Source organism: Macrotis lagotis, chromosome 8 (assembly GCF_037893015.1).
Source record: "Macrotis lagotis isolate mMagLag1 chromosome 8, bilby.v1.9.chrom.fasta, whole genome shotgun sequence".
Taxonomy (NCBI): Eukaryota; Metazoa; Chordata; class Mammalia; order Peramelemorphia; family Peramelidae; genus Macrotis; species Macrotis lagotis.
The window spans coordinates 109,906,542-109,927,745 of record NC_133665.1 but is presented as its reverse complement, the minus strand read 5'-3'; the positions used below and the strand labels follow the sequence as shown (position 1 = coordinate 109,927,745).

Here is a 21,204-nt window from a genome sequence, read left to right as displayed (position 1 = left end):
TTCTAATACTAGTTAAAGCTACAGGTTACAATCATCTAGGATTGGATGGTTTGTCCTTATTGACAACCAGACTTTTGAGTTTTTTCTTACGATATGTGGACTGGGTCTCAGTTAAACTTTCTCAGTTAATGTAGGTTTTTCTCTTAGTTGTTAAGTAGGTGGGAATATAATTTTTAGGAGACTTTTCTGTATATAAATTTATTTTAGTGAGTTTATTTCTATGCTTGCTGATTTCTATATATAGGTAGATTTCTAAGTAAATAGTGTAGCCATTTCAGTTGAGCTAAGAAGGAATAATTAGGATTCACTTCACAGGGAATATGTTTAATTACAAAATAAGAGTTAGAAGTTTTTCCTCTTGGACTTTTTCCTCCTGATTTGAAAATCCTTCTTATATGTAATGAGGAGACATGTATATAAATAGAGTTTCTCAACTAGGCTACAAATAAAAAAAAAGATACCTTACTGGTTTTGTACTTTTAAGAATGCTGCCTTTCTTGTAACCCTAATTCCCCCTGTTCTTCATGAAGAGCTCCAGCCTCGACCCCGTTTCCTTCTGCCTGATTCCAGGCTGAGGTAGTAGTTTGTACAGTTTGAGGGTCTATGATACCACCCGGTACAGGAGATAACTGTACAGGCCACTGCCTTGCCAGGGACAGAGCGCTGCCACCAACAATGGTTTGTAGCAGAGCATGGGGACGGTCTTCCTGCCTTCCTCTGTGAAACCAGGTAAACTCTCTTTCTAACAGAAAAGGGATCTAATGATTCTTTGCGGGTAGGTAAAAGTACTGAGAATATTACTAGTGCTGAAAGTCACTGCACTTACTAACCTAAGATTATCATATAGGTCCTAGGCCTAGCTGTTTGTCACTTAGGTTGCAAGTAGATGACATTATCAAGCAGTTGTTGAAGTATTTAGAAACATAGCTGCTCATAAGTTATCTCATTAAAAATGACTTTATATTCCATTCCATTGGGAACCTTTTTCTAACATCTTTCCTCTTGTTTGTGTCTTCTTCAGACTGTCATTTCCTGTAGCTTCTTTCACCAGTTGTCCCTTGATACTACTGTTTACCTAGAAAACTCTTATGGACCTAGAGATCTCTTATGATTCTCCAGTCTTCCTTCCAGTGTTTCATCCTTTTTTTTGTTTTTTCTAATGAAAGAGAATTGTTATATCATAGGATATACTTATTTTTCCACAAACATTTATTTCTAGGATTAATTCTTTGGTGTTTGTCACAACCTGTTAATTACTAAAATGTTAATATTAAATTAGTTTTGAGAAAGTGAGAACAGACTGGAGTTGATCAAGAGGTAGTCAACAGAAACTTTCACAGTCTTAAGACCTAGTAGGGTTGAAAATTTGTGCTTTATTAGATTTAATTTTGATATTTGATGAAACATAGTTTGATTTATGTATCTTAGAAAGACTGAAGCTGTCTGGGAGCAAACTTAGAACAAGCTATTAATCACCCTACTTATTATTTGATAATGGGGAATGAATACTCAGTCTGAAAACCATGATTCTAATTCAAATTCTACCACAGACTTGTCTAATTAACTTTGAGTCTTCCTGAATCCCTGTCTCTAATGTGAAATGTTTGACTTGGTTATTTTCAAAATTTTCAACTTTGACATTTTAAAATTCCTTGTGGGCTGATAGCCAGAATCTTTTTCTTTGATTTTTTTTTTAAAGTAAGTTTTATACCAGAATTTATATATAGTAACTAATGTTTAATCTAGGAAGTTCTGACTTTCCAGAAGCAAAGACAGGTTGATTATTTTGAACCCTATACCAAATGCTATCAACAGTCAGTTTTATTTGCTAAGAATTTTCTAGAGAAATTCAGTCAAGCAGCTTGTCTTGCCCATCGTAATCTAGCATTTTAGAAGTTTTACTTGACATTTTTATGTTCTTAAGAATCTTCTGATTAAGATTGCTTATTTGGGTATAGACCATGCATTTTTGGTCAGTTTGGGTGGATATTTTGGCTGGTTTTTCTGAGCAGCTTTCCTCTCATACTCTTGACTACAGGGGATGATAATCTTTTAGGAGAGGTAATGTTTGTGGATGAAGATACATGGAAACAAGATGTTAGTTTTTAAAAATAATTTAGGTCTTCTGCCCATGAATTAGCTTTGCATCTTTTTCCAAATGAAATTTCAAGGAAAGGGCCTGATAACTTCTCAGCTGATTGAGGATGTTGCTTTGGTACTTTGTGTGCTTTCAGATACAATCCGATACCTGTCCTTGCATGATAACAAATACATTCGGTACTTCCCTGGACACAACAAGAGGTAAGACCCAAAAGATATGGTTGGAATTCTGGCAGAGCTCTTAAGCTAGTGAAGCAGGTAGGGAAAGAGTTATTCTTTAACTTTTAAAAAAAAATCTCATTTATTTCCTCTTGTGTGCTTTCTGTTCCTCACTGGTCTTCAGAATCTGTCAGTGTCTTCTGGAGCCCTGAGGATACATTGCCTAATAAGTATCTATCTAGTGTCTGAGCTGGAAAAAGAGGGCTCTTCTTTAGTGGACTTATTTTTTCTTAATCTATTTGTGCGTATATACTTGTTCATTTTAAAATCTCAAAGCAGGTGTGACTTTCACAATTGGTGGAACTTAGATATGTCTCCACATATAACTAATATAGATAAATAATAAAAGCTATTTTATTCATTGAGTGCTTTACATTTTGCATAGCACTAAATATCGACTGACAATGAGGTAGGTGCTGTTATTCACCTGAGATTGAAAGATGCTAAATTACTTTGCCTAGGGGAGCCATAGATTTAAAAAATTTAGTTGTTCATGAACATGTATATTCCTAAATTATATGGCATTGCTTTTAAAAATTAATACCTCCTGACTTGCCTCTTCCCAATGTACATGTGAAGATAGTTCTTAATAATAATAGTTATTATAGCTAGCATTTATATAATCCTTTAATGTGACCCGTGGGCTATGCAGCCTGCCAGTTAAATTTTATGCATCCCCCTGTGGGTTTACTAAATGCTTTGAAACTGAGGCACTGCAGAGCTCTCACTAAAATGGTAAATCAAAATATTTTGTCTGTTGTTTAAATAAAAAAAAATAAGGTTGGATAACCCTGCTTTTAAGGTATGCAAAATGCTGTACAAATGCTATTATTATTATTATTTATTTATTATTATTATTATTATCATTATCATTATTATTATTCACTATCACTTATTTACAGTGGGTTTATAGGATTTTTGGAAAGGGATGGTAGATATACTCTGACAGTGAATTTGGAGTTTATTTACATTTACTTCTCCCTTTCCCCCCCATGAATTGGATTTGTCTTGGATGTATTTCAGGGTGGTAGCCTTGTCCATGTCACCAATAGATGACACTTTTATCTCTGGATCTCTGGACAAAACCATCCGACTCTGGGATCTTCGGTCTCCTAACTGCCAGGTAAGTCATAAGAATTGATAGGTCCTAGGAATAATCAGAATTTGAAATTGTAAGTTTTAAAATATTAAAAACATTAGAACATTTAAAACAAGTTATTGTAGTTTATTTTGGGATTTGACTTTCAAAACTTCACAGCCTCATTTCTTTCTTAAGTTTCAGAATTTTTCTAGATCTTAAGCAAAACATAATGTTTCTCGGTATAGTGGATGATGGGAGAAATATCACTTCTCTGAGTTAATGTGGGTAATGACTACCAAATGATTTATTTACCACAATGCAGAAATTTCTAAACGTTTCCTAAACCTAGATTTTATTATTATACTCATGCATAGGTTGAGAAAAGAAAAGAAAATCTGAAGAATCTTTCAGATTCCAATCAGGCTTCTTATAGGTGTAATTAAATAGTACTTTTACATATTGCAGTCTTGTATATCTCTCTTAGACATGTTAAAGAGAGATCCACAATCCCATACTTCCTTGTCATAATAATTGAGCAAACTGAACTATAGTCATAATCTCTCATGTCCCCTAAAGAAACATCTTCATCAAAATCTATAGGTAAGCTGAAGTTACAAATTAAATTTCAAGAGGGTTCAGGCTTATTGAGGAAGAGAATTTATGTTTCCAAGAAGTCAGGGATGGTTGAGATTCTTCCTCTGACTTCTAACCTAAAGATTGTTTAAAGTTCCATCCTATGAGGTATAGGTTTCAGTCAGTGAGGTTAATATGAAAACAGACCGTTTTTTTTTTTTCCATTAACCAAAATTTGTGTCCAAAGAAACTCCAATGGATTCTGATTACAGTTTGAAATTGGTTCTATTTTTTATTGCCCCAGTATGTCCTAAAATTGCCTCAATCATTGCCTAAGTCTCTGAGTTAATAAATACAGCTTTCCTCTCTGAACTTGTTATCCTATAAATCACCTTAATTCAAAGAAATATATTGTTTCTATACATCTTACTGCCCTTGTACAATTAAGGGAGATCTATTACCTTATTAACAAGCTTTGCAAGGTGCAGGTGGGCGCCAGGAAGTCTATTATCCCTGCAAAGCTGGCTGTCCTTCAAGAAAATCTGGTCTGTTAGCCATGCAGGTGGACACCACCAATGAGCTTTCCATGGCAACAAGATAGAAGGAAGTTCTGTTGCTATTCCTGCATTCCTGACTTCTATCCAGTCATGTTGTTTTCTATCATCTATCAGATTTCAGACTTTGTAAGCAATCATATTATTTTGTGCTTCCTGTTCTTTGTTCTCTTATACTTCCCAAAATTAATGAAGGGCCTAGTAAGCCCTACCTTTTCTTATATTGACTGAAGAGAAGTTAAGAGATCCCTTTTACTGTTAATTGTTAGCCTTACCAATAAATTGAATGTTCTAGGAACTTGGGGCCTCAATTTACCTTAATTTCAGTTGCATCAGTCCTGAATGATAAAATAAAAAATTCCTGTAACAGTGGTAACTTTGAGATTCCTGGGTGATGATTATGTTTAGACCCGACAACAAGGAAGATAATTCTGAATTCTGTATGAGTTGCGTAGTATGCTGCATCTTATTGATGCTCATTGTCATCAGTGTGATTTCCAGGGACTTTGGAGCAGTATCCTGATTGTGTTCAATTCTTGCTGTATTTGGTAGCCTACCTAAAGTTGAGTTCTTATGTGTTCTTCATTCTATAAAAATATTAAAACTAAAGGGGGGAAAAAAACTTAAAAACAAGTTTTAAAAAGTGAAAATAGTATATTTTGATCTGCATTCAGACTCTGTGGATGGCATTTTCTATCACAAGTCTTTTAGAATTGTCCTTGATCACTACTGAGAGGAGCTAAAGTCCATCATAACTGATCATCACACAGTGTTGCTGTTAATGGTACAATGATCCCTTGATTCTGCTCACTTCACTCAGCATCATTTTGTGCAAATCTTTCCAGGCTTTTTAAAAAGTCTTCCCGATCATGGTTTCTTACAGAATAATAGTACTTCTTCACATTCATATGCCATAATTTGTTTAGCCTTTCCCCAATTGAAGGGCATCCCCTCATTTTCCAGTTAATAAAGAGGTAAGTGTTATCCAGGATGACTGTTGTGTATCTCATGGATCTGTGATTTTTTCATTAATTTGATCAAAATAGCTCCCTATGAATTCTTAAAATGTCTTTTCTTCTCATAGGGCCTGATGCATCTCCAAGGGAAACCCGTTTGTTCTTTTGACCCAGAAGGGTTAATTTTTGCTGCTGGAGTCAATTCTGAAATGGTTAAACTTTATGATCTTCGCTCCTTTGATAAGGTTATAGTATTGAAATTTTTCATTCCATGCCAATATTTCCCATGTTCTTGGTTGGGGTTTGGAGGTAGAGGATAGCAGAATTTAGTTGTGAAAAGATTGATATTTTTAAAGCAGTGAATGCCAGCTCATTTTAATATACATCCCTTCCATTGTGACTGATTCAATTTCTGTTGTTTTGGGCTTGCCATCAAGTAATTTCCAAATGGAATTTATGTGACTTTTCAAAATTTCGATTTTAACTCTTTGTTTAGGTTATCTTATGTTGGGCAAGAATTGGTTAATTTCATCTTATCTATGTAAGAAGGGACTTGTACTTATATTCTCTAGTTCACAGAACAAAATGTTTTGTGAACTCTAAAAGAGCTATGTAAATGTGTTATTATTAGGACCAAAAAGGAATTAAGTGGCCAAGGGTTCATTTTCAAAAGTGTTGCTGTTTCTGCTTTGTGAATCTCCACCTTTCTTGTTTCATTTGAAGGGGCCTTTTGCTACCTTCAAAATGCAGTATGATAGGAACTGTGAGTGGACAGGCTTAAAATTCAGCAATGATGGCAAACTCATCCTTATATCTACCAATGGCAGTTTCATCCGCCTGATTGATGCATTTAAGGGAGCAGTAATGCATACATTTGGGGTAAGTTTATGGTCTTGAAATTGCAAAACTTTTTTCTTTCCTTGCTGTAATTCTTTTTGAGATAGGTGAATTGTTGGCTATCTATGGTCAGCACAATTGTGGGAAATAGGGAGGGGGGTGAGGGTGAGAAATCAAATTTATGTGTGAAATAAGAGTATTAAAGAAATCCGTGTGTGTGTGTGTGTGTGTGTGTGTGTGTGTGTTTGTCTCCCCTGTCCATTCATCTCATACCCATAATACATGGACTATAAAAGATGATGAACTTAAATTTATTCTGTGGACATTTATAGACATAGGAAGAGGCAGGAGGTAGAGATGGAGACCAAGAAAAGAAGTTGTGGGACTGCTAGGTGGCGCAGTGGATAGAGCACTGGCCCTGGAGTCAGGAGTACCTGAGTTCAAATCTGACCTCAGACACTGAATAATTACCTAGCTGTGTGGCCATGGGCAAGCCACTTAACCCCATTGCCTTGCAAAAAAAAAAAAAAGTTGTTTGATTTTTCCTAGATTGTGGATATAGTTATTAGCGCTGGCAGCTGTGGGTGTTTGTTTTAAATCTACAAGAAGAAAACAGGTTTTTTTTTTTTGTTTTAATATTTTAGGGGTATAACAACAGCAAAGCTGTCACATTGGAAGCCTCCTTCACTCCAGATTCTCAGTTTATTATGATTGGTAAGATATTTCCCTGTCTTCTTTGGTTTTTGTAACTTTGACTTGGAAACTTTGAACATTTAATTCTTCTGGTCTGGCATTAATCATTAAAATGATATTAATAGAGGGGCAGTTAGGTGGTGCAGTGGATAGAGCACCGGTCTTGGAGTCAGGAGTACCTGAGTTCAAATCTGGCCTCAGACACTTAATAATTACCTAGCTGTGTGGCCTTGGGCAAGCCACTTAACCCCATTTGCCTTGCAAAAAAACCCATATATATATATATATATATATATATTAATCATTTATGTCAGTGTTTTGCACACTGATCAGACCATAGCTGAAGTATTATAATAAAATCTGGACATCAAATTTTATCAGGAACCAAAAAAAGACTTGTATAGATGGGTAAGCTTAATTATCTTTAGGTCTTTTAAGGACTCTCTTATAGATGCCGATTATATTTGTCCTGTATCAGATGACAGAATGAAGATTGATTGGTGGAATCTCCAGAGATAAATTTAAACTTACTGTGAGGAAGAACCCCTAGTCTGTGGAAACTTCAAGGTTTTAAACCTATGTGACAGAAAGGGTCTTTCAAAAAAGTAGAGATTTAGAAAAGAGTCAAGTTGTGGGGTAATTAATGGTGGAGTAAGTCATTAATTTCTTGGAAATTTTCCCAACACTTTTGGGATATCCAGGTGGAGATATCCGGTGTGCATTTGACAGTGTGAGCCTAGAACTCTCCAGAAAAGTTTCCTTTCCCTCCCAATACCCACATTTGGAATGCTATTCCTATTCCCTGAATAGATTTTTTTTTTTTTAAACAAAAACTTGATCTGTGCCGAAATTGGTACTGATGTTCTTCCTACAAGCAAAAGTACTGATGTACTTCCTACAAGTACATCCTGGGAACTTTTGGGAAAGTATCCCTAAGACTTGTTTACTTGGTCTTAACCATTAATTAATGAGAATTAGCCTAGGATGTTTGATAGAATATAGAATCTGAGAACCAAAATACATGTCATTTTAAGCTATTAACTATATACTAAGATGTTGAAGACACCCTGCAATATTGATGTATATACTCTTCTATTTTGCTTCATTTGCCTTGGTTGTGGCTTTTATTAGTGCATAGTCTATTAAGTCTAATTTCCCAGGTTAGAGAGAACATTTTTTTAGGGATTTTACTAGATTGTATACTTCAGTAACATCTTCAAGCAAAGTAAAATAAGCATTCAGCATACAAAGGGTATCATTCCCCTCAGTGAAGTAGGTAAGAAAGATAATAAATATCATGCTCTCTTTCAAATGGAATATTTTAGTTGATTCCAGCAATTGAATATCCCTCCCTCATAGAGACTGAGCATAGCAAGAAACTTAATGAGACACTCCCTTCCTGCATTTTCACCAGGGAGTTTCTGACCAGATTTCCTGGAGACTTTGTTATCTATACCCCTCTCTTCTGCATATTTTGAATTTAAAGCAGTTTTTGTTTTAATTGCTCATCTCTAGGCTCTGATGATGGGAAGATTCATGTCTGGAATGGAGAAAGTGGCATAAAGGTGGCTGTGTTAGATGGGAAACATACTGGTCCCATAACTTGTTTGCAATTCAATCCAAAATTCATGACCTTTGCCAGTGCATGTTCTAACATGGTAAGTATAGCAAAATGCTTAATCTCAGGTAAATCCCAAACAGGATTTCTGCTGGGCCCCAAGAGAAGTTCTCTCTCAAATATACTGGGCCTGGGATTGGGATTTATTTTTTTATTTACTTCCTAGAGTACTCTTCTTCCCTGCTTTACAGCTCATATAACCAACCATGATAATATGATATACATGTTACTTGTTACATGTGTGATATAGTTTCACATTAAGCCAATTGAAGCTATTATGGAGTTGAAAGTGTTACTCAGTCTCTTCCTGGCTTCCTTGTATTACTTCCCCAAGGGTAGAAAGTTCCTGAAACCTTATCTTTTTGAGTCATTCTACTTCCTTGCTTATTAGTTCACTCAGATATCCTCAGTCCAAGATAACAGTTCTTTTTCTCTGCTCTCTTGATCCCTAGAAGCCTTTTTCATTGCCCATAATGGAATTCCACCTCATCAAGGGCCTAGTTTTTGTAATGTGTGGTTTAAACAACATCTTTTGTTTGAAATATTTTTCCTGTTCTTCTCCCTCTTCCACCTTGCCCCCAGTGCCCTGCGATCTAATCTGCCCTCTAACTACTTTGTATATTGGTATGTATACTTTGTTTGGCACCCAGTAAAATATAAGTAAGCTCCTTATAAGTGGAGACTTTCATTACTTTAGAACTTCTTCCCTTACCCCGCCCCCTGGCGTAACAGTGCTTGGCACATGGTAAGTGCTTAATAAATACTGGTGAAGAATGAAAACAGGATCAGTCAGTGTCTTTCACACCTATTCCCGCCTCTTCCCCTGCCCAGATTCCTAGTTTTGGTTATTGATTATTTTTACTTGTTATTTGTGTGGACTTACTTAACAATGTTTCTCTCCATGGGCCTAGTTTTCTTAAATATAAATTGAAGAATTTGGATGAGAGGTCTTCCTATATAATAGAAGCCCTTTTATTGTATTGCAAATTTAATTGCCTTTTCCTTGACAAAATAATGCTAGAATGACAGTACTGTTAGGGATCTTGTGTGGCCTACCCTTCTCATTTTATAATGGGAAACAGGTTGCAGAAGACTCAGACTTGTCCGTATTACTTTGTTTAGAATTGAAGTAATTTTCTTCTTCCAGGCATTCTGGCTGCCTACCATTGATGACTGATCATTCGTCAGCAGCGTCTGCACATTGAAGGGCAGCCAACAAGAGGAGGAAAGGGCCTGAGTATTAGGACTACGTTGTTCTCCTGACGTGAAGCATCCTTCTACCCCAGCCCTTCTCATGGACATTAGTATACATCCTTTATAAAAAACAAAAACAAAAACCAAAAAACTCCTTTGCTGCATTCCTTCAAAAGGACTCTTGGTGCTGCAGACCTGAAGTTGGATCCAGATTTTCTTATTGTGGCCTGTATCAAGCTCCTCCTGAGGGGTGAGCTGTGTCAGGCTCATGGGCATCAGTTCGGACCCTTGGCATAGCCTCCTCTTTTGAATGTATAGGGAGCCTATAAAATCTTGACTCCACATATCTTCTTTCCTGCACCCTGTCCCCATAAATGCATGGAAATCTAGTTCTGGTTTTGAGGTACTAGTGCAGTTTCCCCTTTTCCCTCTGCATGTGTCATGATTGAATTTTCCCAGTATTGTTGTGGCTTTATTCCATAGCCATCATGTTTCTTCTGTGCCAAAAGTTCAAAAATAATCAGTTCAGATGTTTTAGGTACAGAGGGAAGGACAGAGCTATATAAGGTATTGGTTTGCAAGGAACTCTGCAGACTGTTAGGGTGAAGGTGCCAGGTATGGACTTAGTTGTGTGGCTAACTCACACTTGGTTCATTCTGTTTCTCACTGACATGGGGAGTTTAGAGAGGCCAGGGAGACAGGAAGGGGTAGCAGATCAAGTGCCTCCAGTAGTCAAGGAGGCTTGACTTAGCCGACAGAGGGCAAGCCCTTTGTAAGCAAATGGCAGCTGAGCTGGTCTACAGCCAGCTTGTCTCTGTCCCATGATCTTTTGTGTGTACATATTTATGAGGGGGTGGGGAGGGTGGGAGCCTATTTTTTTACTTTAGAAATCAATAACTATTTCATGTGGGCCAGTATTGTGGAATGAGTCCAAATTGTTTACACTGATGCTTTCTTTCCTCTATCCTCCCCCCCTCCCCCCCCCCAAAAAAATCCTGTAAATAATCTGCAGATAGTCCTACCCCTTTTTCCAACCACCCAAACCCACAAAGCTGATTCTGGGCTTGTATTTTTGTTAGTGTCTAGCCTTTTTATATGACTTTTATTATTTTACATTTCAGCTCTGTGTGCACCTTCGTTTTAAAAACCTACACATTGTAACATCAGGCTTTAGTACAGTAGTTATAATCTCTTGTTCTCACCTGATTCTTGGTGTTGTCAGTTCTTTAGCTGGACCACAGGAGAAATGCTCTCACTTGTGAGATGAGGGACAGCCTACTTTTCTGCCTGAGAGTGTTGACACAAGTGTTAGAAAATTTTCCCTCTTTTCCTTTTTCCGTTTCTTGGAGAACAAGTACAATTAGCTGCCTAGCCTGGAGACCATTGATTGGCTTCCTCAGGTGATCACTGGCAAGCTCACAAGAGCCACTACTCTATATTTTCCAAGCCTTTATAGTGGAAACCTCTCCAGTATTAGTCCCTGTTGTACTCTAGCCCGTTCTGTCTTTGCGCATGTGGTGTGAACAAAAGTCACTCTGCATGATAACGTCTCAGAAATTGTGATTTCCAAACCAGTGGTTTCAGTTTGTAAATAGCCTCTGTGCTAATTATATTGTGCACACTTATACTTGTATCTGTGTTCTTTGCATTCCTTTTAGGGGTAAATAAGAAAAAGTTATGTTCCTCCTGTGTTGAGGGGAGTGTGTTTTTTCAAGGGTAGAAGTCAGTATGTGGTGGGAAGGCCTGCCCTGTTATCTCTTTAGGGCTAGGTAGAATGGGCACCTTTTAACTGAGGTACAAACATGGGCCATGTGTGCAAGAAATCAAGGGGTGAGGTTAACAGTTCTGGAGTAATCATAATTTATTAGTCTTGTTTATTAACATGGTGTATAGACCAGGGAAAACAGAGAGGCTGTGAGTTCTTTGTCATTTGTTTCAAAAGAAATCGGGGTGGGTATGGGAGGTAGAGTTGAAAGGATTCTCACCAGTTCTTGGGGAGAATTAGGCTTACCAACCAAATAAACTTTCTTTGTAAAGGTCAACTCTTCCCACTGAGAATTATTTATTGGTATATATCTTTGTGGTCACTATGTAAGGCCCAGTCTGGTGTATCCCCCAGCACATTCATAAGTTGCCCCAATGCCTCCACGCCATTCCCCAATTTTTCTTGTTTTCAGATCTCTTATGAGTCTAAAAAACTTTTTTATGGCCTTTGGTCCAATCCTAATCTGTATGCTGACCAGCTAAATCTCCCTTTCCAATGGGCTGGTATGAACCCTTAGGTACAATGGCATAATACCAGTCTGGGAATTTAGGACACAGTTGGAAGGAAATGTTTTGGGTTTTTTTTTTAGTAATTTACATTTCTCTGGTCGGTCTTTGATGACAATTTGTGAGGCTGGGAAGGGTAGGAGGCCAAAGCTGAGTGAAGGAACAAAATAGACAAAGGCAGACTTTGGATTTTGCTTGGCCAGGAATATGGATGGGTCTCTGGGAAGATGACCACAGTGATAACTGACTGGCTACCTGGCACCTAGAATGTATTGCAGAAGGAAGCAACTTGAAAAGTTGAAGCACGGATTACACAGGAATTTATCTTCTGTTGAGTTAAACATCTTAAGCCCTAAAAAAAGTGGCTTTTTGAAATTATATTAAAAAAAAAGTTTGGCAAAACTAGCCAACACTTCATTTGATAGAGTGGTCTTCTGTGAGGGGGCGAGAGATGCATTTTTTTCCTACTTTTTGCTGAGGCCTAGCTTGGTCCATGTATTCAACACTTAATGGAAATACTTAAAAAGTAAGACTTATTTCTCCCCCTTTTCAAAAGGATCATGATAATAGAAGTTTTCCTTAATGACAGCATTCTCAGGCACAAATGGATTGCACTAGTCAACTGCTACTCTATAAATTTTTGTCAGCTTAGCTTTTTTTGGCCTCTTCTCCAACCGTCATTTGTTGAAGTAGAAATTTTCACTTCAAAGGTAGCCTATGGTTATTGCCAGTTTTCTATAGCCAGGTAGACAAAATAATTAGCCTGTGAGAATTCCTACTGTGAAAAATTCTGAGTAAAACGAATCAGTTTTTTGTGCTTAGAAATCTGCTTCCTGCCAAACTGGTTCAAGCTCTGATGAAGGGCAAAAGCACTGGATGGTGGTGGTGGTGGGGTCTTATTTATATGTGGAATTAAAACAGTTTTCAGGAAGAAATCTCCCATTCCCAACATTTTAAAATACCTGTAAGGATTCACCTCTCTCTATGGCAACTCCCTCAGACAGGGCTAGAAAACTTAAGAAAGACAAAACAAAACAGCTTGTACATTTTCAGCCCTGGCTGTAATATATACAATAATTTAAATAGCATAGAGAAAACCATTCTGGAGCTTTATCCACCCACAAAATGAGGATTGGGTTTGCAGATCCTGGAGGCATAAAGGAAACTTCTTGGCCAGGATCATGCAGCTTCATGTAATACTCCTGTTAAGTAGAAGCATGATGTTCCCTTAGGGAAAAGGTAACTCTTCATCCTCTCCCCAAGGCAGGTTGTACAAACCAGGGAAGAAACTTTCTGGAGATCAAGAATGGGTAGAGGAACCACTTATCCCTCATCATTTTAAAGTCCAGACTCCTTACTATTTCAGCCCCATTTCTATATAACCTTAGGTAGGGGCTTTAATTGGCAAGAATTGTGGAAAAACCTCTTCTACCCTTTCAGGGGTCAGCCAAGATCTCGACCGCACTCTCTCACATGCCCCTTGGGGAAGCTTGTGTATCAAGAGCTAGGACATGTCTTTCTGGTTCAGAATATCCAATCTTTTTGAGATTGCCCTTTGTCCCAGGTTTCAAGAAGTGGAATCCCTACTTTGTAATTTATGATGCAAAGGAATCACAAACACAGAGATGTCATCATAGGAAACCAGCACATTCCCAGCTGAGCTCTGTTCCCAGGTGCCGTCCTCTGTTCCCTGAGTCCTGTGAATCAACAATTTGGCCAGCTCTGAGAACCTGAAGAAGGGAGGACAACCAGTGAATCTGTCTCCTTGACAAAGTACCTTCAGGGGGTGGGGATAAGACACTATCCTTTAGGAATAACTCCATTTTCTATAACTTCCCTCAAGACAATCCAGATGGGAAAAGGAAGCTTCATCAAGATTGGCCTACACACTCTTCATAGCCAGTTGTTTTGCAGTTGAGATCTGAATGTAGCTGGCGTTTTTGTCCATCCTTTTATCTGCTACATTCTGCCCTAATTCCAATGTTGATCATGTGTATTTCTTCAACAATTTTCACTTCTTATGTTTCAACTATGATAGAATACTCCTAATGACAGTAAGGTTAAACTACCCAATTCTCAGGGCTAATTCAGAACCAAAATCTTTAGGAGGTAGAAGTGGGCAGGGCTGAGCAGCCTTATTTCAGGGCCCTCCCCACAGTACTGTGCTGCCTTTCTCATACTAGAGTTACCTGTTAGAGTCACGTCTGTTGTCCTGGAGGAAGGTACGGGTTAGCTGGGCTACTTGTTCATTAGATAAGACATCCCAGAGACCATCAGTGGCCATGATGATCACGTCATTCTCCTGGGGCTCCTGCTGTTCTAGATCTATTACAGTGACCTGTGATCAGAGTCAAGAGCTTCAGTGTCCCCTTCCCAAACCACCAGGGCTGTACTTGCAGCCAAGTCCAGATAGCCTTCTCCAGGATAGAGGGCTCAGAATTAGAAAGGTTCAGAGGGGCAAGGGACAGGCCAGACCATGGCACCCAAGCTTTTAAAAGAGGAAGAAATGAATGCTCCAGGGTGGGAGAAGTATCTAAGGTCATAAGGGGAGTCAGGTCTCCTGTTAACCTTCCTGGTGTTCCGTCACCTAGATGAAAAGTCATCTAGCTCTAAAGTTACAAGGCTTGCTTCTAACATATACTGGCTAAGTGAACTTAAGGCAAACTAAACCTGTCCTGTTATTTCAAAATGAAGGGGGTTTGAATTGAGAATTTGTCACTCTGAAACCCTTTCAGCCCAAATCTACAAATCTGTATTCACTGAGGCACTCCTCAGAAGAGAAAAACGGCAAAATTAGATGGGTAGCCTCCAGTGAGACTAAGGAGTATTTCAGTACTTCAAGGAACTATAAATGTATTACTGCAGATTGTTAGATCTCTGAACTATTTCTGTGGCTGAAAAAGTCATCGCTGCTGCCAACTAGGTAATAAGCCTCTCTTGAACCCAGATTCTTGGATTCTTAAATGTCTGGAAAGGTCAGAGTTTGGGGCCCACAGATGTTGCCATGAAAACCCAAGGGTCACCTCCATTATTAAGATCGAGGGGTGCTTTAGTTGAGATAAACAGTTGTAAATCTGCACTGGCCCCACATTTCAGAGAGTAGGTCTGGACTTCGGACCCTGATCAGTTCCTCACCTCAGGGATGGAGAGAAGAAAGGGCTTGATGCCAATATCTGAGTCCAGGACCTTCAACTGATGGTCTCCCAAGCCTCTGGATACAGCCAGAGTACCCAGCAAACGAGCCTGGTGGGGGGTGGACACAGGCATACATCAGATGCTCAGATGGGTAGTGACCAGCTGGCATTTTGGTCAGTGGCAATCCCTCCCCCCACAGGAAGGGAAACCAGTCCGCTAGAGGGGTGGAGAAGCAGCAGGCTTAGCCTGTAAGATTACTAAATCAGGGCCCTGTGTTAGGTTCCTTTGGGAGTGAGAGGAAGGGAGGCCCCTTCTTCTGACCGGCACCTCCCCCTCTGCCCCAAAGGTCAAAAGTGCCTTTTAGACATTGAATAATGAGGACAACACTGGTGGGATTAACCAGAGAAAGCTCAGTACAAGAGAACATGAGAATCACTGACCTGCTTGCCCTGTCCATGAATGAGTGGGTACTTAAGGTCTGATTTCTCTACTTGTTTGTAGCCCCTGAGAGAAAGACAGGGTCATAACCCCTCCAAGAACCCCATGGATAGGGTGACAAAGAGGAGCAAAAGGTAGAAGAAACAGCCTTTCTCCTATACCACTCACCAGCCATTCATGTTATAATCTCGAAATAGGACCTTCTGGCCCAAATCTTCACTCTTTAGACGCCGGGGAAACTCCAGCCGCGTAAACTCATTAGCCAGAAGCCCGGGATGAATAAAGGCCTGAAGGGTGAGAGTAGGCTCAAGGTGTGAGACCTTCGCTCCTCCTCGGACCTCTTTCCTTTTGACAGGTGGGCTCAGGAATTCAAGTCCCCCCTGACCACCTGCCTCCCACCAACCAGGGGCTTACCAAGTGCTGAAGTCGCTGTCTTTCTGTCTCAGGAGTAAACTCGGAGCTCAGAGCTCTCAGGGTCTCTGTTTGCACAAGTAGAGCCCTGGGAAAGAAATTCAGAGGCTCCATAAGCATGGTGAAATCATGGAGTCCCATCCTTATCCCCTTTCAGCTGCCCCCAACAGAGACAAGGAAAGCTTGCTTCCTCCTGGACCTGCCCATTACTTGCCTATGGGATCTTGGGCAAATTAACCTCTCCAGGCCTCAGTTTCCTCATCTATAAAATAGTCTCTGATGCTCTTAACAATTCTAAAGCTCAGATCCCATTGACCATAACTGCAGGCTACCTCTCTCCAACTAGAACCTTCTGTCTATTCTCTCCTGTTGCTCATCTTTCCTTACCCATTTTTCCTGTTGCCATCCCCTTTCACCTGGAATGCCCTTCTTGCCTCCTGCTCAGCTAAACCCAAGCTATCCTTGGATTTTTTTAGGAAGTGAAAGTTGGAAACACTCTCCAAGATCACTTAACCCAACCTCTTTTACAGAGAATGAAAAAGGCCCAGAGAGGGCAAGGAGTTAACATCACATAGCAAGTCAAAAGCCAGGAGCCAGGATTAGAACCCAAACAAACATCTAGACTACCAGTGCTCTTTCATCTATACCTTCAAACCCCCTTAAATCACTTATAGGGTGACTTCTAATGGGAGAGACAGAGCAAAGGTATAGAGTAAGAGAAGTCTTTTGGGAGCTCCTAGTTATGTCAAGGCAGATAAGACACAGGCACAGTCCCACCTCAAAAGGGAACATGGCAGGTATATAAAGGACATGTAGAAAGTGTATTTCAACAGGAGGGAGAACCTTACTTATAAGTGAGGAAATTTCTGTACTAGAACTCAAGTCTCATATCACATAGTTGTTAATAATTTTGTAGAATAAATATTTGGTAATCAATAATATAATTGCTATTAATATTTTCTAATAGTATTATAATTTAATATTATACATGAAACCATTTGTTAATAATACTTCGCTATATTACTGTCAGAAAGACATGGACAGTATAGTCAGTAGAAGGCATTTTCTCACAACAGTGATATTTGGTAGGGAATTACCAGAATTATCAACCATTTTATAGCAGTAACTGAGGCTCAAAGAAGACACTATCTCCTGCCCAGATACACAACTGTTAGTACTACTAAGATTTGAACCCAGTTCTCCAGATTCTTTCTACTTTTTTTAATTCACACTTTGTACACATTTCATTCACATACTTGCTAGGTTCTCTTTTGACCTAGAGCTATGTCCCTGACTTCTTTGCTCTTATTCCATGGAGGAAAGGGGGTGGGTCTCCTGAGTAGTAAAATCTTCAAGGTCATTTAGTCTTAACTATCTGGTTTTAAAGAGAAGGAAAATGATACTCAGGAAGCGAAGGGGCTTGTAAGTCCACCCATCCCACCTTGAGGCTCTTCTGCAGGGGCCCATAGCTGAGACCCAGCGCAGGCCAGGACCCAGATAATGACGTTTCACCTGCTATCCCCAGCATTGGCAATATACAGCTTCCCCTCCAGGTAGAGGATGGCCAGAGCTGTACAGCCCCCAGACTGGCCAGTGGCTCTCATCTTCTGCTCAATCACTGCGTCCTGTTGGCATAAACCCACCCCCCCCCAGTTTCCATCAGGCAAATGCCCCAGCAGAGGAGACCCAGCAGCAGCTGAGAGACCTCAAGAGCAAGGACTGCCTCCCTTCAGGCCCATCACCTCCCTCCCCAGTCCCCCAGTCAACTTCCCATTTTCCACCTGAGGAAGGGCTTATTTACGGATGAAGGTGGCTCTCCTTCAGGTCTGCCCAGGAACAGGGATTCACTCCATCCCCTCCCACAAGTCTCCAAGCCCATCCCTGCCTCCCACTCCAGATGCCCCAACCCAAGTTTCCTCCCAAGCTTCTGTCCCAGACTCACGCATTCCTGGAAAGCCTTCTCTATGGCTCCAATCACTAGATCTTGTGTCTGAATTCCTTTTTCCTCCACAAACAGAGGATCACTGGGGCAGACGCAGCAGCCGCTGAGATGCATAGGGGGCTGGGGGGCCAGGATGCCTTCTACTACATCCTCCAGCTTCCCCCGAAGGCAGCTGTGCAAGATATTGGAGGCGATGACTGCAGCGGTGGGGCCCCCGTGACCATCAAAGAGCGCCCAGTAACAGCCAGTAACATACTGTACCAGGAAGGCAGATGCTAAGTTAGGAAAGACATTCCTCTGCAGCCTAGATCCTTCCCCAACTTTATACATGTGGGCAAGGACCTAGCCTTCCAGGAACAAACCTACCCAGTCCCAGACCCCAGCCTGGCCCCTCACCTCCTCCTGGCACAGGATCATCCACTCCTGGTCTTCCTCGTCCCCTAAATCCCTATGTTTGATGGACAGCTGACCACATGATGCCTGGTCTTCATTGACTTCAGATTTGTCTGCATTAATAACCCTGCGGCCATGGAATTGCGGTTCAGACCTTGCTCTAAGAAATACCCCACAGAGAGACTACCCCTGAAACTGGAATCCTCCTCCCCATGCTGAGTCCACAGCTCTTCTCTGGACAAAGGTCTCCACTAGCTGGACCGACCAATTTATTTTCTTCTCACTCAGCCCCACACAGCCAAAAAAAGAAAAACAGGCCATCAATGGATTTCCCGATTCAGTCATTATCAATCTCAGTACTTCAAGTTTACAAAAGCAACCTCATCTCAGTACTCTATAAAGTAGGAAACAGCAGCCTCATTTATTCCTATTTTATACCTGAAAGGACAAGTTCAAAGGGATGAATCCCTCACTTGACCCTTAGTGTTAATGCTCATGCTTCCTTTCCCCTTACATGTGTATGGTTGTTATAATAGCCAAGTTAGTGAGTCAAGTGAAGCCCGACTTCTCTTCTCTCCCATAAATCCTATCCCCTCCTCAATCAGCTTCCCTCTCACTTACCCTCTTCCAAACTTAGATTCCTGTAATTTAAGGTCTTCCTATCTACTATTTTACCCCCTCCAATTCATCTTTCATTCCCAATGCTAGAATAATTTTCCCCTCCATAGACCTGGTTATGTTACTCCTATGTCCCAGGATCTTCAGGGCTTTACCCTCACCAGTCCCATCACTGGTACATACCCCAAGGATGTCAAAATCAGAAACAAAGGCCCAGTATGTAACCAAATTTTTAGAGTGGTGCCTCTTGATGGCAGAAAAACCAAACCCAAAATGGAGGAAATAAAAAGGATGTCAATTGATTAAATGGCTGAAAATAGTATGTGAGTGTTGATGTTCAATGGTGTCTGATTCTTCCTGACCTCATGAGGGGTTTTCTTAGCAAGGATACTTGCCATTTCCTTCTCTAGCTCATTTTACAAGATGAGGAAACTAGGGCAAACAAGGTTAAGTGACTTGCTCAGGGTCACACGGCTAATAAATATCTAAGGCAGCATTTGAATTCAGGTTTTCTAACTCCAGTCTATCCACTGTGTCTCCTGTCTGGGTGATAATAAATGACATCTATAAGCATTTCAGAGAAACTTGTGAAGATCTAGAAGAACTGTGATAAAGTGAAATTAGTAGAGCTCAGAGAATGATACACTGTAGTGTATCATTAAAAATAAAGAGGCCAAATTCTGAATACTGGAAGGTCCCAGATGCCGGATAATAAAACATATTCTCTAACCTTCACTAGAACAAGCTCCCAGGACAGAGCTTGTAAACCAGTAGGATTCACCACATATTTTTCTTTGTCATAATCTGAAGGGGTTGGTTTGGGAGGTTAAATGGTGGTGATATAAAAGGGAAAAGGCATCATTTAAAAAAAAAATGTTTCAGGGGCGGCTAGGTGGTGCAGTGGATAGAGCACCGGCGGCCCTGGACTCATGGGTTCAAACCCAGAATCAGACACTTAATAATTCCCTAGCTGTGTGGCCTTGGGCAAGCCACTTAACCCCACTTCCTTGTAAAAAAAAAAACTAAAAAAACTAAAAAAACTAAAAAAATGTTTCAGAGGCTCCTTACTCCTCCATATGACATTCAAGGTTCTCAGTGAAAGTGCTTTATGTCCTAATACCTCACCAAAATTAGAAAAATCCCAGTTCACAACTTGTCTGGGGCTTTCTTGCCTCTCAGCTGTTCACAAATATCTTTCCTTCCAAACTTTACATTTTCTATACATTCTTTAAAACCCAACTCAAAGGTTATCTCTACCAAAACCCTTCTTTCTAGAAAACATCTCCCTCCATTTTCTTTGTAATTCTCTGATCTCATTATTTTATAATTATATATATTGACATCTAACTCTAGGCTACCTGGAGTGCAACATCTTATCTAAGAAAAAAAAATTTAAAAAAGAATTAAAAAAAAAATCTAAGCTCTATATGCCAGAGTCAGGAGGACCTGGGTTCAAATCCGACCTCAGATACTTAATGATTATCTAGCTGTGTGGCCCTGGGCAAGCCACTTAACCCTTGCAAAACCCAATAATAATAATAATAATAATAATAATAATAATAATAATAATAATAATAATAATAATAATGATAATAATGCTGTGTGTGGCCTGGGGCAAGCCACTTAACCCTTGCAAAACCCAATAATAATACTAACAACAACAACAACAACAACATGAATGTGCTGGTCTTTTGCAGCCCGCGGCTGGCCCCAGCACCCTCATCCCCGTGGCGGGGCTCCCCAAGGTCAGTGGGTCCGAGGCCCCCAGGCGCCAGCAGCGGCCCTCCCCCGCGCCCCGGCCCGGCCCGGCCCTGCGGGGCGCCTGTCCCCCCTCCCCCCGCCCCTTGCAGGCCCGCCCGGCCCTGCGGCGCGGGGGGCGCGGGGGGCGCGGGGGGCGCGGGGGGCCCGGGGGGAGGGGCGCTCACTCACTCGGCGTAGCCCGCGTTCCAGGGCAGGGCTCGGCCCGGGGCCGGGCCGCACACGGGCCGCCGCCGGGGCTCCGGGGGAGGCTCCGGGGGAGGCTCCGGCCCGGGGCCCCGCGGCCCGCGCAGGAACCGGGGCCGGCCGTAGGGCGGCGGGCTGGCCGGCGGGGCGCTGCCGCAGGCTCGGGGCGCGCGGCCCCCCGAGGGGCCCCGCGGCACGAAGCGGCGCCGGAACCACTCGGCCGACAT

At 40.9% G+C, this 21,204-nt stretch overlaps 2 protein-coding genes across 2 annotated transcripts in view; one reads left to right on the top strand and one right to left on the bottom strand.

Moving 5' to 3' along the window:
- The window catches only part of WDR82 (WD repeat domain 82), a 19,645-nt gene extending 7,778 nt beyond the window's left edge, over positions 1-11,867 (top strand). The window contains exons 3-9 of the mRNA XM_074198125.1: positions 2,235-2,301; positions 3,343-3,442; positions 5,612-5,728; positions 6,207-6,362; positions 6,965-7,034; positions 8,529-8,671; positions 9,779-11,867. Of these exons, the coding sequence (XP_074054226.1) occupies positions 2,235-2,301; positions 3,343-3,442; positions 5,612-5,728; positions 6,207-6,362; positions 6,965-7,034; positions 8,529-8,671; positions 9,779-9,808 (683 nt within the window). The 3' untranslated portion in view covers positions 9,809-11,867. The remainder of the gene's footprint in view (positions 1-2,234; positions 2,302-3,342; positions 3,443-5,611; positions 5,729-6,206; positions 6,363-6,964; positions 7,035-8,528; positions 8,672-9,778) is intronic.
- On the bottom strand, positions 10,860-21,204 carry PPM1M (protein phosphatase, Mg2+/Mn2+ dependent 1M). The gene is made up of 10 exons (XM_074198124.1): positions 20,963-21,204; positions 18,419-18,542; positions 18,023-18,277; positions 17,593-17,705; positions 16,084-16,168; positions 15,838-15,956; positions 15,672-15,735; positions 15,232-15,339; positions 14,286-14,434; positions 10,860-13,826 (listed from the first exon to the last, which is right to left on the bottom strand). The coding sequence occupies exons 1-10, from the start codon at positions 21,202-21,204 to the stop codon at positions 13,664-13,666; spliced, it is 1,422 nt and encodes a 473-aa protein (XP_074054225.1). The 3' UTR covers positions 10,860-13,663.